This window comes from Homarus americanus, unplaced genomic scaffold (assembly GCF_018991925.1).
Source record: "Homarus americanus isolate GMGI-L3 unplaced genomic scaffold, GMGI_Hamer_2.0 scaffold2539, whole genome shotgun sequence".
Lineage (NCBI taxonomy): Eukaryota > Metazoa > Arthropoda > Malacostraca > Decapoda > Nephropidae > Homarus > Homarus americanus.
This window is the reverse complement of record NW_024725489.1, coordinates 1,212,799-1,233,209: the sequence shown is the minus strand read 5'-3', so window position 1 is coordinate 1,233,209 and position 20,411 is coordinate 1,212,799. Positions and strand designations below refer to the sequence as shown.

At 41.4% G+C, this 20,411-nt stretch overlaps 1 protein-coding gene and 1 pseudogene across 1 annotated transcript; both read right to left on the bottom strand.

The window, feature by feature from the left end:
• Window positions 1-928: 928 nt before the first annotated feature.
• Window positions 929-2,124, bottom strand: LOC121864941 (annotated as a pseudogene).
• A 10,404-nt stretch (window positions 2,125-12,528) lies between these two features.
• On the bottom strand, window positions 12,529-19,801 carry LOC121864939 (glutamine synthetase). The gene is made up of 3 exons (XM_042364150.1): window positions 19,644-19,801; window positions 14,857-15,036; window positions 12,529-14,283 (listed from the first exon to the last, which is right to left on the bottom strand). Exons 2-3 carry the CDS (start codon window positions 15,017-15,019, stop codon window positions 13,355-13,357), a joined length of 1,092 nt encoding a protein of 363 aa, XP_042220084.1. The 5' UTR covers window positions 15,020-15,036; window positions 19,644-19,801; the 3' UTR covers window positions 12,529-13,354.
• Between the last annotated feature and the right edge of the window lie 610 nt (window positions 19,802-20,411).

Below are 20,411 nucleotides of genomic sequence, written 5' to 3'. Positions count from 1 at the left end.
ATATAATATATAAAGGAAATGTTTATATTATAATGAGAATATATTTGAAGCCTCGTGTGTGTGTGTGTGTCCACAACTTAATGTTCGTTTGTTATTTAACACCTCCAACAAGATGTATTCTCAAGTCTGTAATGTTATGGGATCTGTCCGTGTCCGAGCCTTTAGGACTCCAAGAAAAATGTGTGAATAAAGTTTCAGTTTTGTACAACTCTTCGATGTAAAGGCAGGAATGTTAAATATAACCAAATTAGTCATTACAGCACAAAGATAACATGAAATACGTAAAGTAGCTTCAAGAACTCACTACGCAGTATACGGTACCTTTAATAGGGATGATGACAGTCTAGTTATACAGTATACGGTACAGTTAATAGGGATGATGACAGTCTAGTTATACAGTATACGGTACAGTTAATAGGGATGATGACAGTCTAGTTATACAGTATACGGTACAGTTAATAGGGATGATGACAGTCTAGTTATACAGTATACGGTACAGTTAATAGGGATGATGACAGTCTAGTTATACAGTATACGGTACAGTTAATAGGGATGATGACAGTCTAGTTATACAGTATACGGTACAGTTAATAGGGATGATGACAGTCTAGTTATACAGTATACGGTACAGTTAATAGGGATGATGACAGTCTAGTTATACAGTATACGGTACAGTTAATAGGGATGATGACAGTCTAGTTATACGTAGCATATACGGCGTTGGACAGGTTAATAGGGATGATGACAGTCTAGTTATACAGTATACGGTACAGTTAATAGGGATGATGACAGTCTAGTTATACAGTATACGGTACAGTTAATAGGGATGATGACAGTCTAGTTATACAGTATACGGTACAGTTAATAGGGATGATGACAGTCTAGTTATACAGTATACGGTACAGTTAATAGCAGTGTTATACAGTATACGGTACAGTTAATAGGGATGATGACAGTCTAGTTATACAGTATACGGTACAGTTAATAGGGATGATGACAGTCTAGTTATACAGTATACGGTACAGTTAATAGGGATGATGACAGTCTAGTTATACAGTATACGGTACAGTTAATAGGGATGATGACAGTCTAGTTATACAGTATACGGTACAGTTAATAGGGATGATGACAGTCTAGTTATACAGTATACGGTACAGTTAATAGGGATGATGACAGTCTATAGTTCTCGTTGAGACAGATAGATCGTACAAGCATCTCGGTAACACTGTATGGCTCGGCGTTGGAGGCTGGTCGGCGGTCTTCTAGGTAACCTTTCTTCTCCTCTGCGACCATCCTGGGGAACCTGACGGAGACGCCCCTGTTAGCCACCCCCGAGGAGAAGCTGTACATGTCTGAAGTTTCGTGAGGCGACGTTCATTGTCTTTACCCTCGTGAGGGGCGTAAGCCTTCATGTGCTTCATGTGTACTCTGGAGAGCTTATCAATGGCTGCTTTAATTTCTTCGATGCCGTTGTCTGCCCTCATGGCCTCCGTCGAAAAGTTACAGTGTAGACCAGCTCCGTTCCAGTCGCCGACGATAGGCTTGGGATCCAGAGAGATGACCACATTAAAGTCTTCGGCGACGCGGTGAAGAAGGTACCTGGACATCCAGCGGTCGTCGACCATACTTATCCCTCCACTCGGCCCAATCTGGTACTCCCACTGTGCCGGCATAGTCTCAGCGTTAGTCCCCGAGATGGTGATGCCGGTGTAGAGACACGCCCTGTAGTGGGCCTCCACGCCACGCCCGTAAACCTTGTTGGCGCCCACACCACAGTGATACGAACCCTAGGGTCCTGGGTAGCCATTCTTGGGCCAGCCCAGAGGATGCTTGTCAGTGTCCAGCAGTGTGTACTCCTGCTCCATGCCGAACCAGGGGTGCTGGTCCGCGGCTTTCTTCATCACTTCCAGGCATTTCCAGCGCTGGTTAGTATCTGTTGGCTTCTTGTTGTACTTGTAGGTCTCACAGAGCACCAGCTTGTTGTTACCCAGTCTGAAGGGATCCCGATAAATAGCTACCGGGTACAAGTACACGTCGCTGTTGCTGCCTTCAGCCTGGCCCGTTGATGACCCGTCGAAGTTCCAGATTGGCAACTCTGGAATTAAATGTCTGCATTTAATACTAATTATCGTCAACTCCTGCCAAGAAGAACTACCGTGAACACAATAAATTAAACTATAAGGAAGTCTTACAACATTATCAACCTTTACAAACTTCACACAATGGCGCCCATGATAAATATGTTGAATACGCCATCTAAAGAAGGCGGGTGTTAACAGGGTGGGAGGAAGGAGAGACTCTTGGGTGACTCCTACACCGCACGAGCTGGTTCAAGATAACGGTGGCAGGTTTTGTTCACAGCTAAATCTTCCCAGAATACTTCGTTCACGCTGGTCCTTGTTGAGTAGCTGAGCATTATCTTAGTTTATCACCCCAGGTGCTCCCAGAGAGAGAGAGTCACTTCAAACAGCTGTGTACTGACTGATAACGACCTCTTAAAAACATCACCAGATAACGTCAGCTGAATGCGTCCCGTCCCCTTGGCACATCATCCAAACACCTCAGACAAACCCTAACAATTTTGGTCTCATGAAACACCCGATACGTTGCTTGAATCTATTTCAATTATTAAGACAACTCCCACCAACACTTCCAGACCTAACCAAACCTGTCACCCACATGAGCTCTCAAAGGTGTATTAGTAATGTTCTATTAAGTAAGGTAGATACAGGTGATGTCCTTGCCTACAGGTGTTGCCCTTCTCATTACAGCTCTTAACTACAGTACTGCTTCCCTTCCCTCAATTATCTGCTGTCATATCGAACACACACACATACACTAATACACACATACACTAATACACACATACACTAATACACACATACACTAATACACACATACACTAATACACACCTACACTAATACACACATACACTAATACACACATACACTAATACACACATACACTAATACACACCTACACTAATACGCATATACACGAATACACATACACGAATACAGTACACATATACACTATACACTAATACACACACACACACGTTATCGATGTACAACACAATAAACGCCAACAGTATAATTTCTCTGTAACACAACACAGGATATTATAAAAAAAATGCTGTTATCACGAGGCCTCGACGCAGGAGTCACCTTATTCACGAGGCGCTGCTGCCGGACATACCTGGAGGAGAGGTGAGGGTGGATTCCTGGGATGACTCTGATATCCTGATTCTGACTTCTAATCTAACCTAATCTATCAGTGATTTAACCTAATCAGCCTAAAGCCTATCCTAACATGCTCCCTAATCTAGTCTTGTCTAATTAAACCTAACACGCTACTGATTTAACTTATAATAATCTAATCTGACTTACATTAACCTAACCTAACCCATCCAAAACCTCGCATTTTGTATAAAATATTCCATTCGGGTCAAGTTGTATTGCGGTGTGAGTGAGCGGCGCCAGGGAAATGCTTCTAGAGCCTCAATTGGGAGAAAATATATAGCGTACAATAGACATCTTTGACACTCCGGTGACTCGCTTCTCTACCGTAGCTAAATGCATTCACTTGAGAGGTTACTGAAGCATATTGCTAATACACAACACTGAATACTAAACCGAGCCGACTTGTTGCTTGAGCCGCTGTGCCCACTCGACCCCCGCACCACTGACTCGTTTAGGGGAGAAATGAAAGACACCTGGCCTCTGGGTGCTGGGTGTTACCAGGCAGAATCTCAGGCTCTTCCAGCATCCCTAAATTGCATGACCTTCACTCTAGGAAAGGTTTACCTCGCATGACTTAAAGGTGTTGACTAATGTCATTGTAGATATGTGTGAGATGATGGTGACGATGCAGTGTTGGTGTCAAGTTAAGATTATAGTGAAGGAATACATGGAGGTAAACAACACCCAGTACCGAATAACTTAACATGAGAAGAGCAAAATATCGTGATACTTTCTCAGCAACAATATGCTTTCTTACCTTTTGCTTTTGTACACGAATTTCAGAGTCCAGGCGAGGGCAGAAGTTATGCAGTCTAAAGAACGTCAATTATTAACGTCACAACACAGAAAATGGACGTTCATCGCAACCAAAGAAAATGGTTTTAAGTGAGCGTACACTCAAAACAACACAAGCACACTCTCCTGTTTGCTATACAAGACCTCATTCTTATCTCAGTTTTTGCTTGTCTATGTTAATTTTTCGCAATTTGTTTACTTGGACACGCAACTCAAGGTTAGGTTAGTGTTGAAGGTCTAATGCATCCTTTGTTGTATTAAACGCCACAAAAAACGGCTTTAGTGTGCACAAACTGTTGTAAACCAGACACCCACACACCACCACCTCTCCTTGACATGATAATTTTTCTAACCTTTTGGAGTGTTGGGCACAACGTTGAGGGTGCGGGTCTTAGAGCGGAGGTTCTCGCCGGTACCGTCCACCCACACATACATGGCCTGACATTTTTGCTGGTCTGTGAGGTCCAGCTTCATGTACCGGTCCAGCACCGTCTTGTTGGTTAAGGACCCTCCTAGATTGATCCCCATTCTGAAAAAAAGATCCATTGGAAATAGTAACTTCCCCTTGAATCAGCAGCAAGACGCACAACAATACGTAGAAATATCTCGTCATGTCATACACTCACAATATAACAGAAGTAATTATATCAAATGTGTGAACAATAATCGAGCGGAAAGCAATATTATCACGGACGAACATCACGGCTATATTACCTGAACATTCACTCAAGCGGAGAAGAAAAGAGATAAGTAATCATATATGTACAGCAGCTGGGGGAAGAACTGAACAAAGTGATCTGTCGTCTTCCTCCAGAACCCACATATGAAACAAACATGAATAATTATACTGTAAAAAAAACCAGGAGTAGAAAAATAAGCTACAAACACAGAAACATAACAATAATAATAATAATAATGATAATAATAATAATAATAACCCATCACTGAATATCAAACTGAGCCTAAAATATACCATAGGAATACTTTTATGACGTTGTACAGGCAGTAGTAGTCATAATCGTATATTTTTTACCTTATGTTTTAAAGCTGAAGGTCCTCTTGCTTCCTCTACCAAGTGACGACTAAACACACACACTCACCTCAGGGTTTCCATAATATCATAACACAGGCAGGGTAGACTGGAGCCATAACACAGGCAGGGTAGACTGGAGCCATAACACAGGCAGGGTAGACTGGAGCCATAACACAGGCAGGGTAGACTGGAGCAACTATCACATTTAGATTTTCGTAAGTTCAATTTCTCCCTTAAGTTAAAAACAGTAAAATTTATCTTTCAAAATCAGATTCGGCACAAAGATGGTCCTAAGTTTCTACATAAATTAGATAGTGTTACGAACCACGCCATCTATTGTCCTGATCTACCTACCCAGCACCACGAGCATCGCCATCTAGGGACGAAACCCGAGTATGACTAGTCTTAGTTACCACTCCGGGGTGTCCCTTCCCCATATCCTGGTTGTTGCATCACCTCCTCCAAGTTCTTCCTCAGCTCCAGATCGAGGAAAGTTCGTTCACTCTGGGAAGTGACCACACTAGGATCACCTATCCTGGAAACCTGCGGCATAGTGACACCTACCATCTTCTTCAATACTCAGCCTTACTCGTCAGCCATCTCAGCACTGCACTTGAGTATTTTGTAAGCTTATATTGCCTCCCCACGTCCACTTGGTTCCGAATGTTGTATAAATATGTATATACTGTTAAGCCAATGTTGCCTATGTTTAGGTTAAATATGGTTAAGGGTAATTTATAAGAAGCTGAATATTTTGTTTAGGAATTTATGGTACTTTATTATACACAACAAAAACTCGCATCCTTTGTCTACCCTTTTATAGTCCGATTGTCTTTGTTTTTTTATTGTTGTTGCCTGTTGGGATCTGGGTAGACTTTTAACTATATTCTAAATCCCCAACTCGTAACAATAGGATCTCTTTTTTTTTTTTTAGTTCCGAAGAAAATATATATATATCGTACGAACCATTGTGATCCCGGAGGCAAAAGTCCGCTATTGGATACACTTCACTGCCTTGTTAATATCTCGCTTGACAGCTGCACCAGAAAAATACTTCTCTCTGATAATCTTGCGGTTGTAATTCAAGAGTTTTGTTTCTAATGAATTGAGGGAGAAGGGCAATGTTAGCTGAGAGAGTCATTTTCCCTTAAATTTTATCTTTGTCAATATTTGGGAAAGATCGATTCTTTGTCCCGTTGGATTTCATACATTAATCAAAGTGTTTCATTCTTGATTATTAGTAAGAAAAAATATATGCAAGTTATATCATGAGAAATTGTTGCTGTAAAAGTACTATTAGTGTTTTGTTGTATATACATAGTTGTCCTGGCGATGTTGTCCATTTTTTTTAATATTAGTTCTGTTCTCCCACGTACAGATTCAACATATAAACTAGTCCGCAGTCGTCAAATTCACGGTAAAACTAACTGAAAACAGCTAAATATATATTTATCGTTTAAAAAAGTCAGGATCTCGAATTGTAGAAGGTTCGCGGCGGCTCATAGGTGTCGTGTTTGATATCCACCAGTGCAAAGTGAGAGAAGAGTAGAGGTAATGTAGAGCAGCGAGGGTCAGCTGGATACGAGGCCACTCTGTCAGTTTTAGGACATGTTGTCATCGGAAAATTCGTCACCAATTCAATATAAACTTATCCTAACCTTGGCTTGAGCACCTCTAAAATAAAGATATTATAATAATCTAAATTTAATTAATATAATACAGTATTCAAAAGACGAATTTTCCGCCCACCTCCACTGTCACTAATGTTTACAAAAGTCATAAAATGGTTGCCGTCACCTAAGGTATTACTGCCAGCCTTGCATGCGTAATACTGCCTCAGCCAAAGGCAAGTTCACCTTCACGGTGTCACCTTCTCAATTGTGGAAGGAACAGATTACAGTCCAACCTGGTATGTTAGCAACTCTTATTCTTTAAAACTGTCTTATATTTCTTATCCAGATTATTGAAAAGGGATATTATTTTATATATCTGCCATTTTTAGACTAGGGGGCGTAGCGTCATGCATCACCCGGGAAGTTTTAAAAGTCAACAACTGGGGTGTCATAATGTTTTTTTTTTTTTTTATATCTACTTATAGCTCCATGGATTAATGCAGATGCTGAAATATTAACTATTTATTTCATGTTGGACATTCTTTACATCACAGCCTGTGCACACTATAACCATTTGTGACGACAAACACCAATTTGACCAAATTTGCATCTTGGGTGTGAGTCATTCATTGTAGGCACACTCAGTATGAATACATTAGGCAGCACCAGTTAGTAACTTAACTTGCCCTCAAACTAAAAGCTTCCAGGAACTACAAAGTATAGTTAGTTAAGTGTAAGTAATGTGTCTCATGTAAGTTATATTTATAAGTAACGTAATCGCTAACCAATTACAACATAATTTAAAGTGGTACTGTATTGTAAGTAATCCACTCTACTGTTTTGTTATGTTTTTAAAAGGATGACGTCATAATAACCTAAACAATAGTGATCTCTGTGGGAGCATGTAACCATCTTGTCCTTGAGGTGACGTAACTGAACCATACACAATAATTCGTCTCCATAGCCTCATTGTTTGCTCCCGCGCGCACACAGTAATATCAGAACAACCATGGAACATTATCTGAACTTTTTTTCTCGAGTAATGATGACCATTTATGTGAACAAGTAAAGAAATGGGGAGTAATAGCCATGGGCGGGTTGAGGAATGGGCAGGAATATACTGTACGTCTTCCTGTGTCAGCGAGTGGCCCTTTGTACTGTGGCCAGGCGGGGAATAAAACCACCTTTACTGTCAACTCTGTCGTGGTAATTGCCGACAGACAAATCTATTGACAAAAACTTGACCCTGAGCATTCTCGTCAAACAACGAAAACTTCATGAACAGGTTTTCATGTTTACATAGTTGGGTTATGTAACACTGGCTGAGATGAGAGAGAGGGAGGGGGCAACGAAGACCTCAGTTACTAGGAAGATTCACGGTTATGGAGGTATAGTTGCTAGATATGGTCGTTTGGGAGGTCCTAGGACAGTTTTTTTTTTATTATTGGGCACCCCCCCTACATCCTTGTGTAAGGTGAAGCGCAGAAGCGTTTACAGCGCCCAACAGGGAAGCATGCTAAGTTCATGCTTGCCTTTATGTCTCATGAGTTAAGGGCGCAGAAGCCTGAAGAGTCAAGGGCGTAGGAGCCTGAAGAGTCAGTGGTTTATGTCTAAGCAAGTTATTGGAAGCTCCAACAACTTGTCCCTGAATACGAATTCGCAACTTTCGATTTACAGCAGGTACCTACATTGCTGCTAGGTGAACAGGGACCAAGGGAGGCTAGGAAGTGTGTCCGAACAACTTTCCACCCGGGAATCGAACCCGTGACATCTCGGATTAGCCCACCCGGGCACAGGTCACTGACCCACTTCGGGGCCTGGGGGGCGAGAATGTAATAGTAATAATAATGATAATAATAATAATAATTCGTAATAAATAAAATTTATAATAAAAAATAAAAATAAAAATAAAATAACAATAATAATACTAAAAAAATATAATAATAATAATAATAATAATAATAATAAAGACGTACAAAAATGAAATAAAAGATCACGAGTGAGAAACAATATACTGTACTGTACTGTATGTTGTACTGTCCATAGCAAGAGAAACTATTGAGATAATGCGATTTATTTTGTACTGGATATTTTGGTTTAGGGTCAAAACTGATGCCCGTCTTTAATGCATCTGGGAATTGTGATCTACTGTTTACGATAACTGCGATGTAAAGCGAGGAGTTATAATCGTTATGTTTTCTATGCTTCCTTTGCAAAATTATGACCTCTTGGTAAAGTGGTGCAGTGAAACCTTGACTTTGTTGGACTTGTGATGCAGTGAATTCCTGACCAGCCTCAATATTAACCTTGTTGGTCTTGAGTTGAATACTTTCTTGAGTGTTGTTGTACCGTAGATAAGTGAGACGGGTGTGGGATTGGATGCAGTTAACGGTACCATTGGTGATATTTCCTGTGTTGACTGCTTCCTGTAAGTGTAAAATAGTGGAGTCATAATAATCATACACATTTCTTCCTTGTCCGGGGCATCAAGGTAATACGTCTAGTTTTAAATTAGTAGTAAACGTTGCTTAAGCTTGTTAGTTGAGGCTTTTTAAGTTTACATGGTTAAAACTCTGAATCAAAATGCCAATGAAAGGTTCCCAAGAAAAATATGTTTTCAAAAACACCAGAAACTTGTGCAAAAAAGGACCTGAGCGACTGTGATAGTGTGGGTCATATACAAGCTGGGGAAGAGGAGAGTACTGAAAAAAATACAGAGGCCTTTAAAATGGACAGTTGTAACTACGCTAACGGTCATGCTGATGAAGATCTACAGTATGTGTTTCAGCCAACTGGCCACCTTTACTGGACACTACAACAATTGATATTTTGGTAGAAAAGGGACCTGTTAAGATATCTAGTGAAAATTTTTTCCAAAAAATGGTGAAATCGACACTTCTCAGAAGACTTTTACATGCGAAGATTGCCAAATGGGGAAATATATGAAAAATTTTATAACAGTAAATTACATAATACTTGGCATAGTAATAGTATGATTGGGGAATTAACAATGCGTATATTACAGTATGTATGTATGCAACTATAAAAATATAAATAAATTTTAACCTGCAAAGGGGCCCCGCAGTGGATGAATTGCCCCGGGCTCCGCAGCCCCCTAGGGACGGCTCTAGATACAGGACTAACCTTGCGTGGCGGGGTGTGATGAACACGTGATCATAATAATAAATAATAATAATAATTAACGGTTTATTGAAAGAGCTTGGCAGCCAGAAGGCTGAAAATATACAGTTACATATTTGGGGAATGGGTTACGAATTACAAATAATATACAAGTGACATAAGTGACACAAATAAGACATATAGTAACTTAGATGGGGATCAGCTCAAACTACAGTTCATTTCAACATAGTGACAGTGTAGGGAGCAGTGTTTACTGGGAGTGAATACACTGGTTTATTACATGTTATTGATAATTTTTACAATGGTTGGGACTGGGCTGTTCTTATAGCGATCAGTTCGTGCACGTATGGGCTGGATGCGGTTGTGGTGTCGAACAGCAATTCTCGGACAGGGGATCTCAGGTGGTAGTAGGGGCCGGTGTCGGGGATGGTGTAGAAGCTTCTTACCAAATTTGCAGATGAGGCCGTGGTGATGGTCAGTGAGAGTCGAAAGGGTCAGTGTGTTGAGCGCTTCTTGATATGTGGAGTAGGAAGGGGAGAGAATAATCTTGCATGCCCTCTTTTGCACTTTTTCTAGGTGTTTACGTTGTGTGGCATTTAGGGAGGAAGACCAGGTGGGGGAGGCATAGGTGAGCTTGGGAAGTATGAATGTTGTGTAAACACTGAGGAGCTCGTGTGCAGGAACTCCGAGGGACTTGAGTCGGCGGAGGAGGTGGAGACGGAAACTGGAGGATTTGACAACTTCACTGACGTGTGGTTTCCAATTTAGTTTGTTGTCTATGGTGACGCCGAGGAGCTTCGTGGAATCTACAACCTGGAGTGTGTTCGGACCTAGGGTAATGGAAGGAGGTGGGACAATGTCGGAGGAGAGGTTGATGTGCATAACCATGGTCTTGGTATGGTTGATGGTGACATGGTTGTTGGTGGCCCAGTTTTGGAGACTGTTCAATAAATCCTGAAGGGCGGTATAGTTGGGAGCAGAATTGTTGACGCTGATCCCAATGGTGGAGTCGTCGACATATTTCCAGCGAGCAGGGGTTTCTCTTAGGGCATCATTGATGAGCATAAGGAAGCAGAGTGGTCCCATCTTGGTGCCTTGGGGGACGCCACAGGTGAGTGACTGAAAGGTGGAGACAGCCCCTCGGAAGCGTACAGCTTGGCGTCGGTCACTGATCATTGTCTGTTTACCAGTGTGTTGTGGGCAGATGGCTGAGATGATCCATTTAGTGTACTCGTTAATCTTATCAGGCGGACTACGCTATACTCAGTCAGTACCACTCACACTGACATGATACGGGACTGAGCTGGACTACGCTATACTCAGTCAGTACCACTCACACCGACATGATACGGGACTGAGCTGGACTACGCTATACTCAGTCAGTACCACTCGCACTGACATGATACGGGACTGAGCTGGACTACGCTATACTCAGTCAGTACCACTCACACTGACATGATACGGGACTGAGCTGGACTACGCTATACTCAGTCAGTACCACTCACACTGACATGATACGGGACTGAGCTGGACTACGCTATACTCAGTCAGTACCACTCACACTGACATGATACGGGACTGAGCTGGACTACGCTATACTCAGTCAGTACCACTCACACTGACATGATACGGGACTGAGCTGGACTACGCTATACTCAGTCAGTACCACTCACACTGACATGATACGGGACTGAGCTGGACTACGCTATACTCAGTCAGTACCATTATACGGGACTGAGCTCTTTGTTTACGTGCGTATCGTCTCAAGGATATGTTTTTATTACCACATTCTGGTTTCTCTTGTAAGATTCTTGGCTTTTTGTTATTAGTATTAATTGTTGTTGCTATTATTCGTGTTATTAGCATAGGGAGTGGACTGTCACTCCTCAGGTTTTACTTCCATTAGGTGTGGGTGTACATATAAACACGGTCCGCGTTATTGTACAGTACCCACACTTCTCTGAAAACACTATCATGTCACGCTTGAACTTTGGACTGACCTTCGAACATGAACACTGTAGCTTCCACCTTCCCGGCGCGGCGGTGCAGGTAACTCGTGGGGAAGAATAACAAGAATTACTGTGTTTGTGTTAAAATGAAAGACAGCATTTTTTATTAATATCGTCTTTTAAGCTTCAATGAGCCAAAATATGTTCCTTTCTGAAGTGTAAAACATTTTAATTTCGGCAAAATGAATCTTAGTCATTGTTTATAACGTTAGGTTACAGGTTTTAAGTGGTAAAATGAGGGAAAGTACTTTTTCGGATTAGGGTTTTTTTTATGTTAAATGCATTTTATCGTTAAAATGAGGTAAAAGTGTTTTTGTGACTACTTCTCTTGGCGTGAGTAATATATATAATAATGACGCTGGCAGCCTGAGACATCACTACCACAGATGACGTTCGTGATGGTGAACTCGTCACTGAAGTGTGTCGTATGTGTACCTTGTTGACCTACCGGTACTCTCGACTCCTCTCATACTGGGGCACTACAGTACTGTAACTTTATTCCACACATGTGTTGTGGTTGCTGACAGGTGGAGCGTCTAACACACACACAAGAACAATTAATAGACCGTACCTGGAGGCTTTTTGTCTTTGCTATATTATACAAACGGCGCAGAGTCATCAGTTACGTTAATTATTAAAAACAAAACGTAAGATTGATTCATTTCTTAAAGAACGGCAAAATAAAACACTTGTAAAGAATCTGTATTTTTTTATTAAGAACATATTTTATTATATACAACCAACTTACTGATACATATAAAAGTAAATTTACGGCTTCATGTGGTTATGCAATACCAAATAAATAAGGATGTATTTGGAGCTTAAAATACCATTGTAACTGTGGGAGTACCAGAGTCAAAGTTAACTCCTTCATACAAGTACTCTAATAATGACAAATATTTTAGTGTTGTTGTTGAGTTTGTTTTAGAGTACTTTATGTAGCCGCTTGCTGGTATCTGTGCTGGCAACTATATCATCGTCTCTTTACCGCGAGGCTGTGGCAAGAGCCTTACCTATAGCGACCGCAGATAATAACAAACACATTGGAATGTAAATATACATGTGTGTGTACCTGTGTGCATGTTTTGTGTATGTCTGTGTTGTGTGTTTAAAATATTTATACAATGTTTACCTCGGGTACAAAACAGTTATAGACAACTTGACTGTAGTCAGATAATAAATAATCTTTATCATAAGATAATTACAGGCGTCAGTACAGTTGAACTGCAACAAATAACTCGATGATTATTTTTGTGATATGTTTTAAAGTTAGAAAGAGTGTGGGATTCTGTAGGCCACAAGAGGCACTACACCACAATGTTCATTCCTTCCAACTAAATGTTTTTCCTCTCATCACTGCGTGTGGCCACGTGCCGCTGCCAGCGGCCCTGGTGCTCACATTAGCCATATACGAGGCAATAACAGATCTGAATTTCAGCACATCACATCAGTCTTGGAGAGTCGGCAGAAATGCTCGTGAAGTAATGATGAAAGGCGATGACTTTCTCAGTGAGTATTTCTTACTGCTCGTTGAGACAGATGGTGCGAACTAATCTGTCGGACACGACGTAAGGATCAGCGTTGGACGATGGTCGACGGTCCTCCAGGTAGCCGGTCTTCTCCTCAGCCACGCCTCTGGGGATCCTGATGGAGGCGCCTCTGTTGGCCACGCCCGCTGAGAAGTCGTGGATGGAGGAGGTCTCGTGGCGGCCTGTAAGACGTCTCTCGTTGTCCTTGCCTCCGTGAGGGTCGTAGGCCTGGATGTGCTTATCGTGAACCTTGGACAGTTTCTCGATGGCGCTTTCGATCTCCAGAATGCCATTAGGTGATCGCATACCTGCAGTAGAGAAGTTGGTGTGCATTCCAGCGCCATTCCAGTCGCCAGGGATGGGCTTGGGGTCCAGGGTCACTACCACGTTGAAGTCCTCGGCAACACGGTGAAGGAGGTAGCGAGCCATCCACAGGTCGTCACCCATAGTGATGCCCTCACAGGGACCAACCTGGAATTCCCACTGGGCGGGCATCACCTCTGCATTCTCTCCGGAGATGTTGATTCCTGTGTACAGACACGCCCTGTAGTGAGCCTCCACCACGTCCCTACCATACACCTTGTTGGCCCCAACACCGCAGTAGTAGGGGCCCTGGGGTCCCGGGTAGCCATTCTTGGGCCAGCCCAGAGGATGCTTGTCAGTGTCCAGCAGTGTGTACTCCTGCTCCATGCCGAACCAGGGGTGCTGGTCCGCGGCTTTCTTCATCACTTCCAGGCATTTCCAGCGCTGGTTAGTATCTGTTGGCTTCTTGTTGTACTTGTAGGTCTCACAGAGCACCAGCTTGTTGTTACCCAGTCTGAAGGGATCCCGATAAATAGCTACCGGGTACAAGTACACGTCGCTGTTGCTGCCTTCAGCCTGGCCCGTTGATGACCCGTCGAAGTTCCAGATTGGCAACTCTGGAACACAGTTTTAGTGAAATGAGAATAATGTAGCGAAGAATATTGCTGCCTGACAGCAAGCTCTAATACATAGAACAATTCCTGTCTAAGACTATAATAATTAAAACTTTTTGTGAAGATGTAGAAAGTTTAGAAGATTTTAAACGTGGCATCAAAGTTTACTATTAACCAGCCTGGGGAAGAAACAGTGTCAGTTAGACATATACGAATGGACAGTGTAGTGACATTAAGCTTCTGCCGAGGGAATGTTTAACACTTGTACTGAACTCTTGGACATTCACTTTCTATTTAAACAATGTCATCTCAAGGTTTACTAATTTAACATAATGCATAACTTAACCTACTAACATAAAATAACAACGCCTAATTTCAGGTAATCAACTTGACGAAAAAGACTGATATGTATACAGCGAGACCTCTATTTAACGGACTATATGGGAGAGTACAGTCCATTATATCTAGGTCTGTTATGTGTTAAATGGGACTCTGCCAGTTAGATTGATGCCCGTTAAATGGAGGCTTTTGCTGCATATATGTAAACTAAAGCTTGTACCACTGGCATGCACTTACCACTGGGGCACTTGGGCACAAAGTTGAGGGTGCGGGTCTTAGAGCGGAGGTTCTCGCCGCTACCGTCCACCCACACATACATGGCCTGACATTTCTGGTCCGGTATATCAAGCCGTAAATACCGGTCCAATACCGTCTTATTGGTACCCTGATTAGGATTCATCTTGGATCTCTGATAATCTGGAAAAAAATACCAGTATTAGTTTTTTGTTGGTTATGTGGTATATAATATGTACAGAAAATAAATATATATTCGTTGTAGCGAACTTATGTTAGCAAGTTATTACAACTGCACTGTATATTAGAAGATACGCTCTCTTTATCACCACCACACTCCTTGCATCACCACTACACCCCTTCCTCCCCTCCCACACCCTCTTTCCCACAAGTTTCTCCCACTGGTCCCACTCATATCGGTAACAGCTGTGGTGGTGGGTATCCTTGATCGAACGGCGCCACAGTGTCTAGCGCAGCCGGCCGTGGGGGAGGGGGAGGGGTAACAGGAGCGCTCTGTTTACACTGTAGCGCCCTCTTGTGGTACCCAACTTTGAGACTCAAGCGGGTTCAGGCAATATAATTAGGTTACAGGGACGAGCGTTGTTAATGCGTATCGCTTCGGCCACTAAATTACGTCGTCAACTGCATTGGGTTACAGTATGTAAAGATTGTTTTATGTTGTCATATTTAAAAGGAAAATAAACATACAAAATCTAATATACACAACGCTTGTGGTTAAGTTAGGTTAAATAATATTGGGTTGGGTTAGGTAATATTGGGTTGGGTTAAGTTAGGTTAGGTAATATTGGGTTGGGTTAAGTTAGGTTAGGTAATATTGGGTTAAGTTAGGTAGTGTGGGTAGCCTCGAGGACAGTTATATAGACAAGGCCATTATCAGTCAGCCATCAAGGGCAGCCACCCTGTAGTCCTCCACAAGGACAACAACCTCGTGTTACCGCTGGCGCCTTGTTGCTGCCCGAGTTACTGTATAATGCAAGGACAACCTCAACATAACTAACAACTTGGTATAAGAAGCTGCATTTGGAACGGATATATAAACACAGACAATAATTATTAATTTTATACAAATCACCACGATAAAAATAATAAATAATTCGACAAAATGCCAATAAAGTTACGTATATGTAATTAAATCACTTACAAAATGATCATGAAGTAATTGTCTAAATAAAAAAATGAATAAATGCCTTGAATGGTAAATAGAATACGATTAAAAGGAAGAACAATTATAAAGGAAATATTTGGCGATATTTTAAGCGTCAAAACAAAGAGGGAGGGCGGAGAGAGCGAGCGAGAGGGGCAGGCTGGCAACACATCCTCTCTCGCCAGTGGAAAAGTACAGTAGCCATCTAGACCAAAATATTACACTAACCAAACAACTTTATAAACTTTCGTGATCTTCTAAACGTATAGTGTATAGTAATGCAGCAATGAATGTCACTCATGTATGCTGCAATAACTCAGTGGTATTAGACGCCCTATTTCCGGGAATATTATTATTGCAATAGAAACTATTATGTATTATCAATATTAATATCACACTTGTATGGTTATTACGGTTTATATTATACAAAACTGACTATTAGTAACGGGGGGAAAATAACAAGAACTGGGGTGAGTGGCGCGGCAAAACCCCAACCACGCAGACGTCAGATCAGTTCACGTGGACACCAACCTTGCTTGCTTACCGGGACACCAAGGCCGTGTTCCTCAGCAAAACCCATGACTGGTTTACCACAAGACTTATAGTATATACATTATCATCTAAAGGTTGTCTAGGGAGAAAAAACTGGTATATGAAGATAGTCTTGAGGCTGATGAAGGACGGTGTATCGGGGGTATGCTTGGTTTCAGACCATTTGCTGATCACGTGAACACTGCCTGTAACAGGTCTCCACGGCCGGCCAGCCAGCCAGCCTAGCCGCTCGCTCCCTGTCCCCTATACTTACTTTTACTAAACTTGTCGCCAAAATGAACTGGGAAATTTACACATACATACGATATTTCTAATGAGTTATTAAAGGGACTGGCGAAACCAGCACGTGTTCAGTCGGTGTTGTCGTGTTAGTTAACATAAGAATGGTGGAAATGCAGAGGGCCTATTGGCCCATACTGGGCAGTCCCGTTTATACCCAACCCCTATTGCTCATATAAGCATCCAACCTATGTTTGAAGCTATCCAGCGTATTCGAGTTAATGATGATATTTGTTAACTTGTTCCATTCATCCACTACTGTCTGTTTTAACACTATACTATGTTCATAACTAAACAGAATATTAATAATAACTAGTACATCTTTCTTCCTGTTGTGTTTGGTGTCATGTTTTTTTTTATAGGTAGCCTTGTGTATAAAATAAGCGAGTGCGAACTTTTTGAAGAATATTGCTGGAGTTAAATTTTATAATACACAAACCACTACGGACTGAAAAACGTTTGTTTACTACCCAGACAAAACTGCATTTGGTTTAGTGACGGACCTTGGAACTTCTCTCCCCACTCCCTCCCTTGGTGTCGTAAGGGCCGTTCACCTAACTCTTGGGGATATTTGGGGCTTTTGTTGTGCCTGGCGAGGAATATTATGGCTGATATAGATCTGTTACACGTGTATGGGTGAATGAAAAGAAGTTTGTGTTTTATCATTCATTTCAGCCAGATTTCAGCCCACCATAATAATTACAGCTGTAGGAATAAATATTAATGACTGAAGTGTGATACCATATTAGGCTTTGGTTCCGGCAAGAGCGAGTGAAGTAAGTTACATTATATCCGCCAGGGACGATGATAACTAGTTGTGGAGGCAGGGTAAGTTTTTGTCTTTGTTCAGTAATGTTAAGCACAAGGTTAGGGGGGGGGGGATGCAATTTCCCACAGCCAACACAATATTTGATACCGTAATGTTACAATACCTAGAGCCGAGTAAATTATTATAGAACGTTGATACCTGTGTTGCTTTAACCCCTTCACTACAGGGACGACAATTTTAATATTTTATTTGACCAACGCAAGACGATTTTATTCAGCTCAAGAGTACACCTGACACAAGGGTTAGTTGATCTGTCTCCCTAGATAATTCTTAAACTGCCTCTTGTTATTTTTCTTTTTTTTTGGGGGGGGGGGCCAGTTTGAGGTGTTTCAGCTGCCTGTGCCACTTGCCTTTTACAGTGAAGTTAATGACAAAAACAGCTTAGTTAATGACAAAAAACAGTGGAGTTAATGACAAAAACAGCGAAGTTAATGACAAGAACCGCGTAGTTCATGACAAAAAACAGTGAAGTTAATGACAAATAGTAAAGTTAATGACAAATAGTAAAGTTGATGACAAAAACAGCGAAGTTAATGACAAAAAACAGTGAAGTTAATGACAAATAGTAAAGTTAATGACAAATAGTAAAGTTGATGACAAAAACAGCGAAGTTAATGACGAAAACAGCGAAGTTAATGACAAGAACCGCGTAGTTCATGAGCAAAAGGGGTTGGGTATAAACGGGACTGTCCAGTATGGGCCAATAGGCCCGCTACAGTTTCCTCCATTCTTATGTTAAGTGACAACAACAGAGTAACCTAATTCCAGACGTGTTGAATGTATTGTGTCAAGTGAATGTGATTGTTGACACTATCAGTCCGCTGTGGCGTCTTGTGTGTGTGGTAAGATCAAATTCCTCGCTAAGAATAGATCCTTGGTAACATATGTCTTGTTTAATGTGACGAGTGAGTGTGACGGTGTGACAGCCTTGGTGTAACATAATGCAGTGTTAGAAAAGTACCTGTGTACCTGTAGTAATTATTACCTTAGTTAAGAGTAAATATTGGAAATGGCCGTAGTCACTGTTGGAAGTGGATACCATTCATTCCCAGTATAGACTCTTAGTTGTACAAGATATAAAACTGTGTAAATATAACAAAGATCAACTTTAGTTACTTATAGGTGCACAGAGACTTTTCCATCACCTATATATAACATGTCAAGTATTTAAAAAAAGTTGGAACTTGGTCATCAAAATTTCACTCAAGAGAAAGTGTCATGTGGTAGAGTTGCATGACAGTGTTGTGACCACATCAGCTGTCACTGTCACGCCTCCCCCCCCCCCCATACTGTTGCATGAACAATTTTGTTTGGTCAGTTATCATCCCAAGGCTGTGTAAAGCAAGTCGACCAGTTTACTACTAATATACACTTGGTAATGTTTGGCGACATGCTATAATAACTTGGTGATAATTGATGCTATAGTGACTTGGTGATAATTGATGCTATAGTGACTTGGTGATTATTGATGCTATAATGACTTGGTGATAATTGATGCTATAATAACTTGGTGATAATTGATGGTATAGTGAGTAAATTATGAGACGTGTACAGTACTTAATTATTACACTAGTTACAGTCATTATATTGCTTGTAGAGATATTTGACTATACTTGCACCTGATCTCTTTTATAAACAAACAAAAAACTTTAGCTGACAGACAAGAACAAAATCTTTAAGCAATCTGTTAACTTAAAAAAAAAACTTGAATATTAATGTATTGACTCGCTGTAGATAAAGACCTGTTTAATATTATACAAGTTTTACGTTAAAACAGATCTTAAATACTTGTAAGCTGCTGGTGTACACGAGTCAACACTATAAATGAAAAGTTCAAAAATGATCTAGAAAGTCAAACAATAATCCTTAAGATGACAAACTCAACAAACAGATATTTTCACTCTAAAGCCACAAGTTTTAAGTCGAGAGTTTATCGTGGAGACATAAGGCTAACACAATTATTACCTGTATTTGTGTGTAAACGTCGTCCTGCTCCTCACAAAATCTTCCTCACAACTGAAGTGGAATAGTAGTAGAGTGTGTTTATATACGCTGGTGGGCGGGGGAATGAAGGCCGGGTGCTAAGACACTGCCCCGTTGATTGGTGGAGAGAGAGGACTTAGCGGAGGAGCTTCCACAACCCTTATCAGAAAGTTAGCTCATTGGCTTATGTATACTGTATAGTGACTCGTGTGTGGGTGTGTGCGTTCACGTGGCCATCACATGCCCCACACATGGACTGTCTGCACACTACTCCTCGCACAGGACACATTACGTCACATTCTATTTGACTGTCGTAACAAAGTTTCCTAGTGAATGGCAACACTGTCTGTGTGTCAAACTATCCAACCAAGAGGCCGGTTGGCCTGTGCATGGCAGCTCCTGTCGAGAGTTACTACCACTCTCTATCATCCATGAATATATCCAGCCTCCTTTTGAAACTTTCCAGCGTTCCAGCACTTACTACAAAGTTGCTAAGCTTGTTCCACTCGTCCATCGCCCTATTTGTAAACCAGTTCCTTCCTATCTCCCTCCTAAACCTAAACTTATCCAACTTAAATCCGTTGTTCCGAGTCCTATCCTGCTCGGATATTATAAGAACTTTACCTATATCACCTTTATTGATTCCTTTCACCCACTTGAATACTTTTATCATATCTCCCCGCACTCTTCGTCTTTCTAGGGAATGCAAGTTTATTTTCTTATGTTATGTTCTTAAGAGCGAACTCGTAA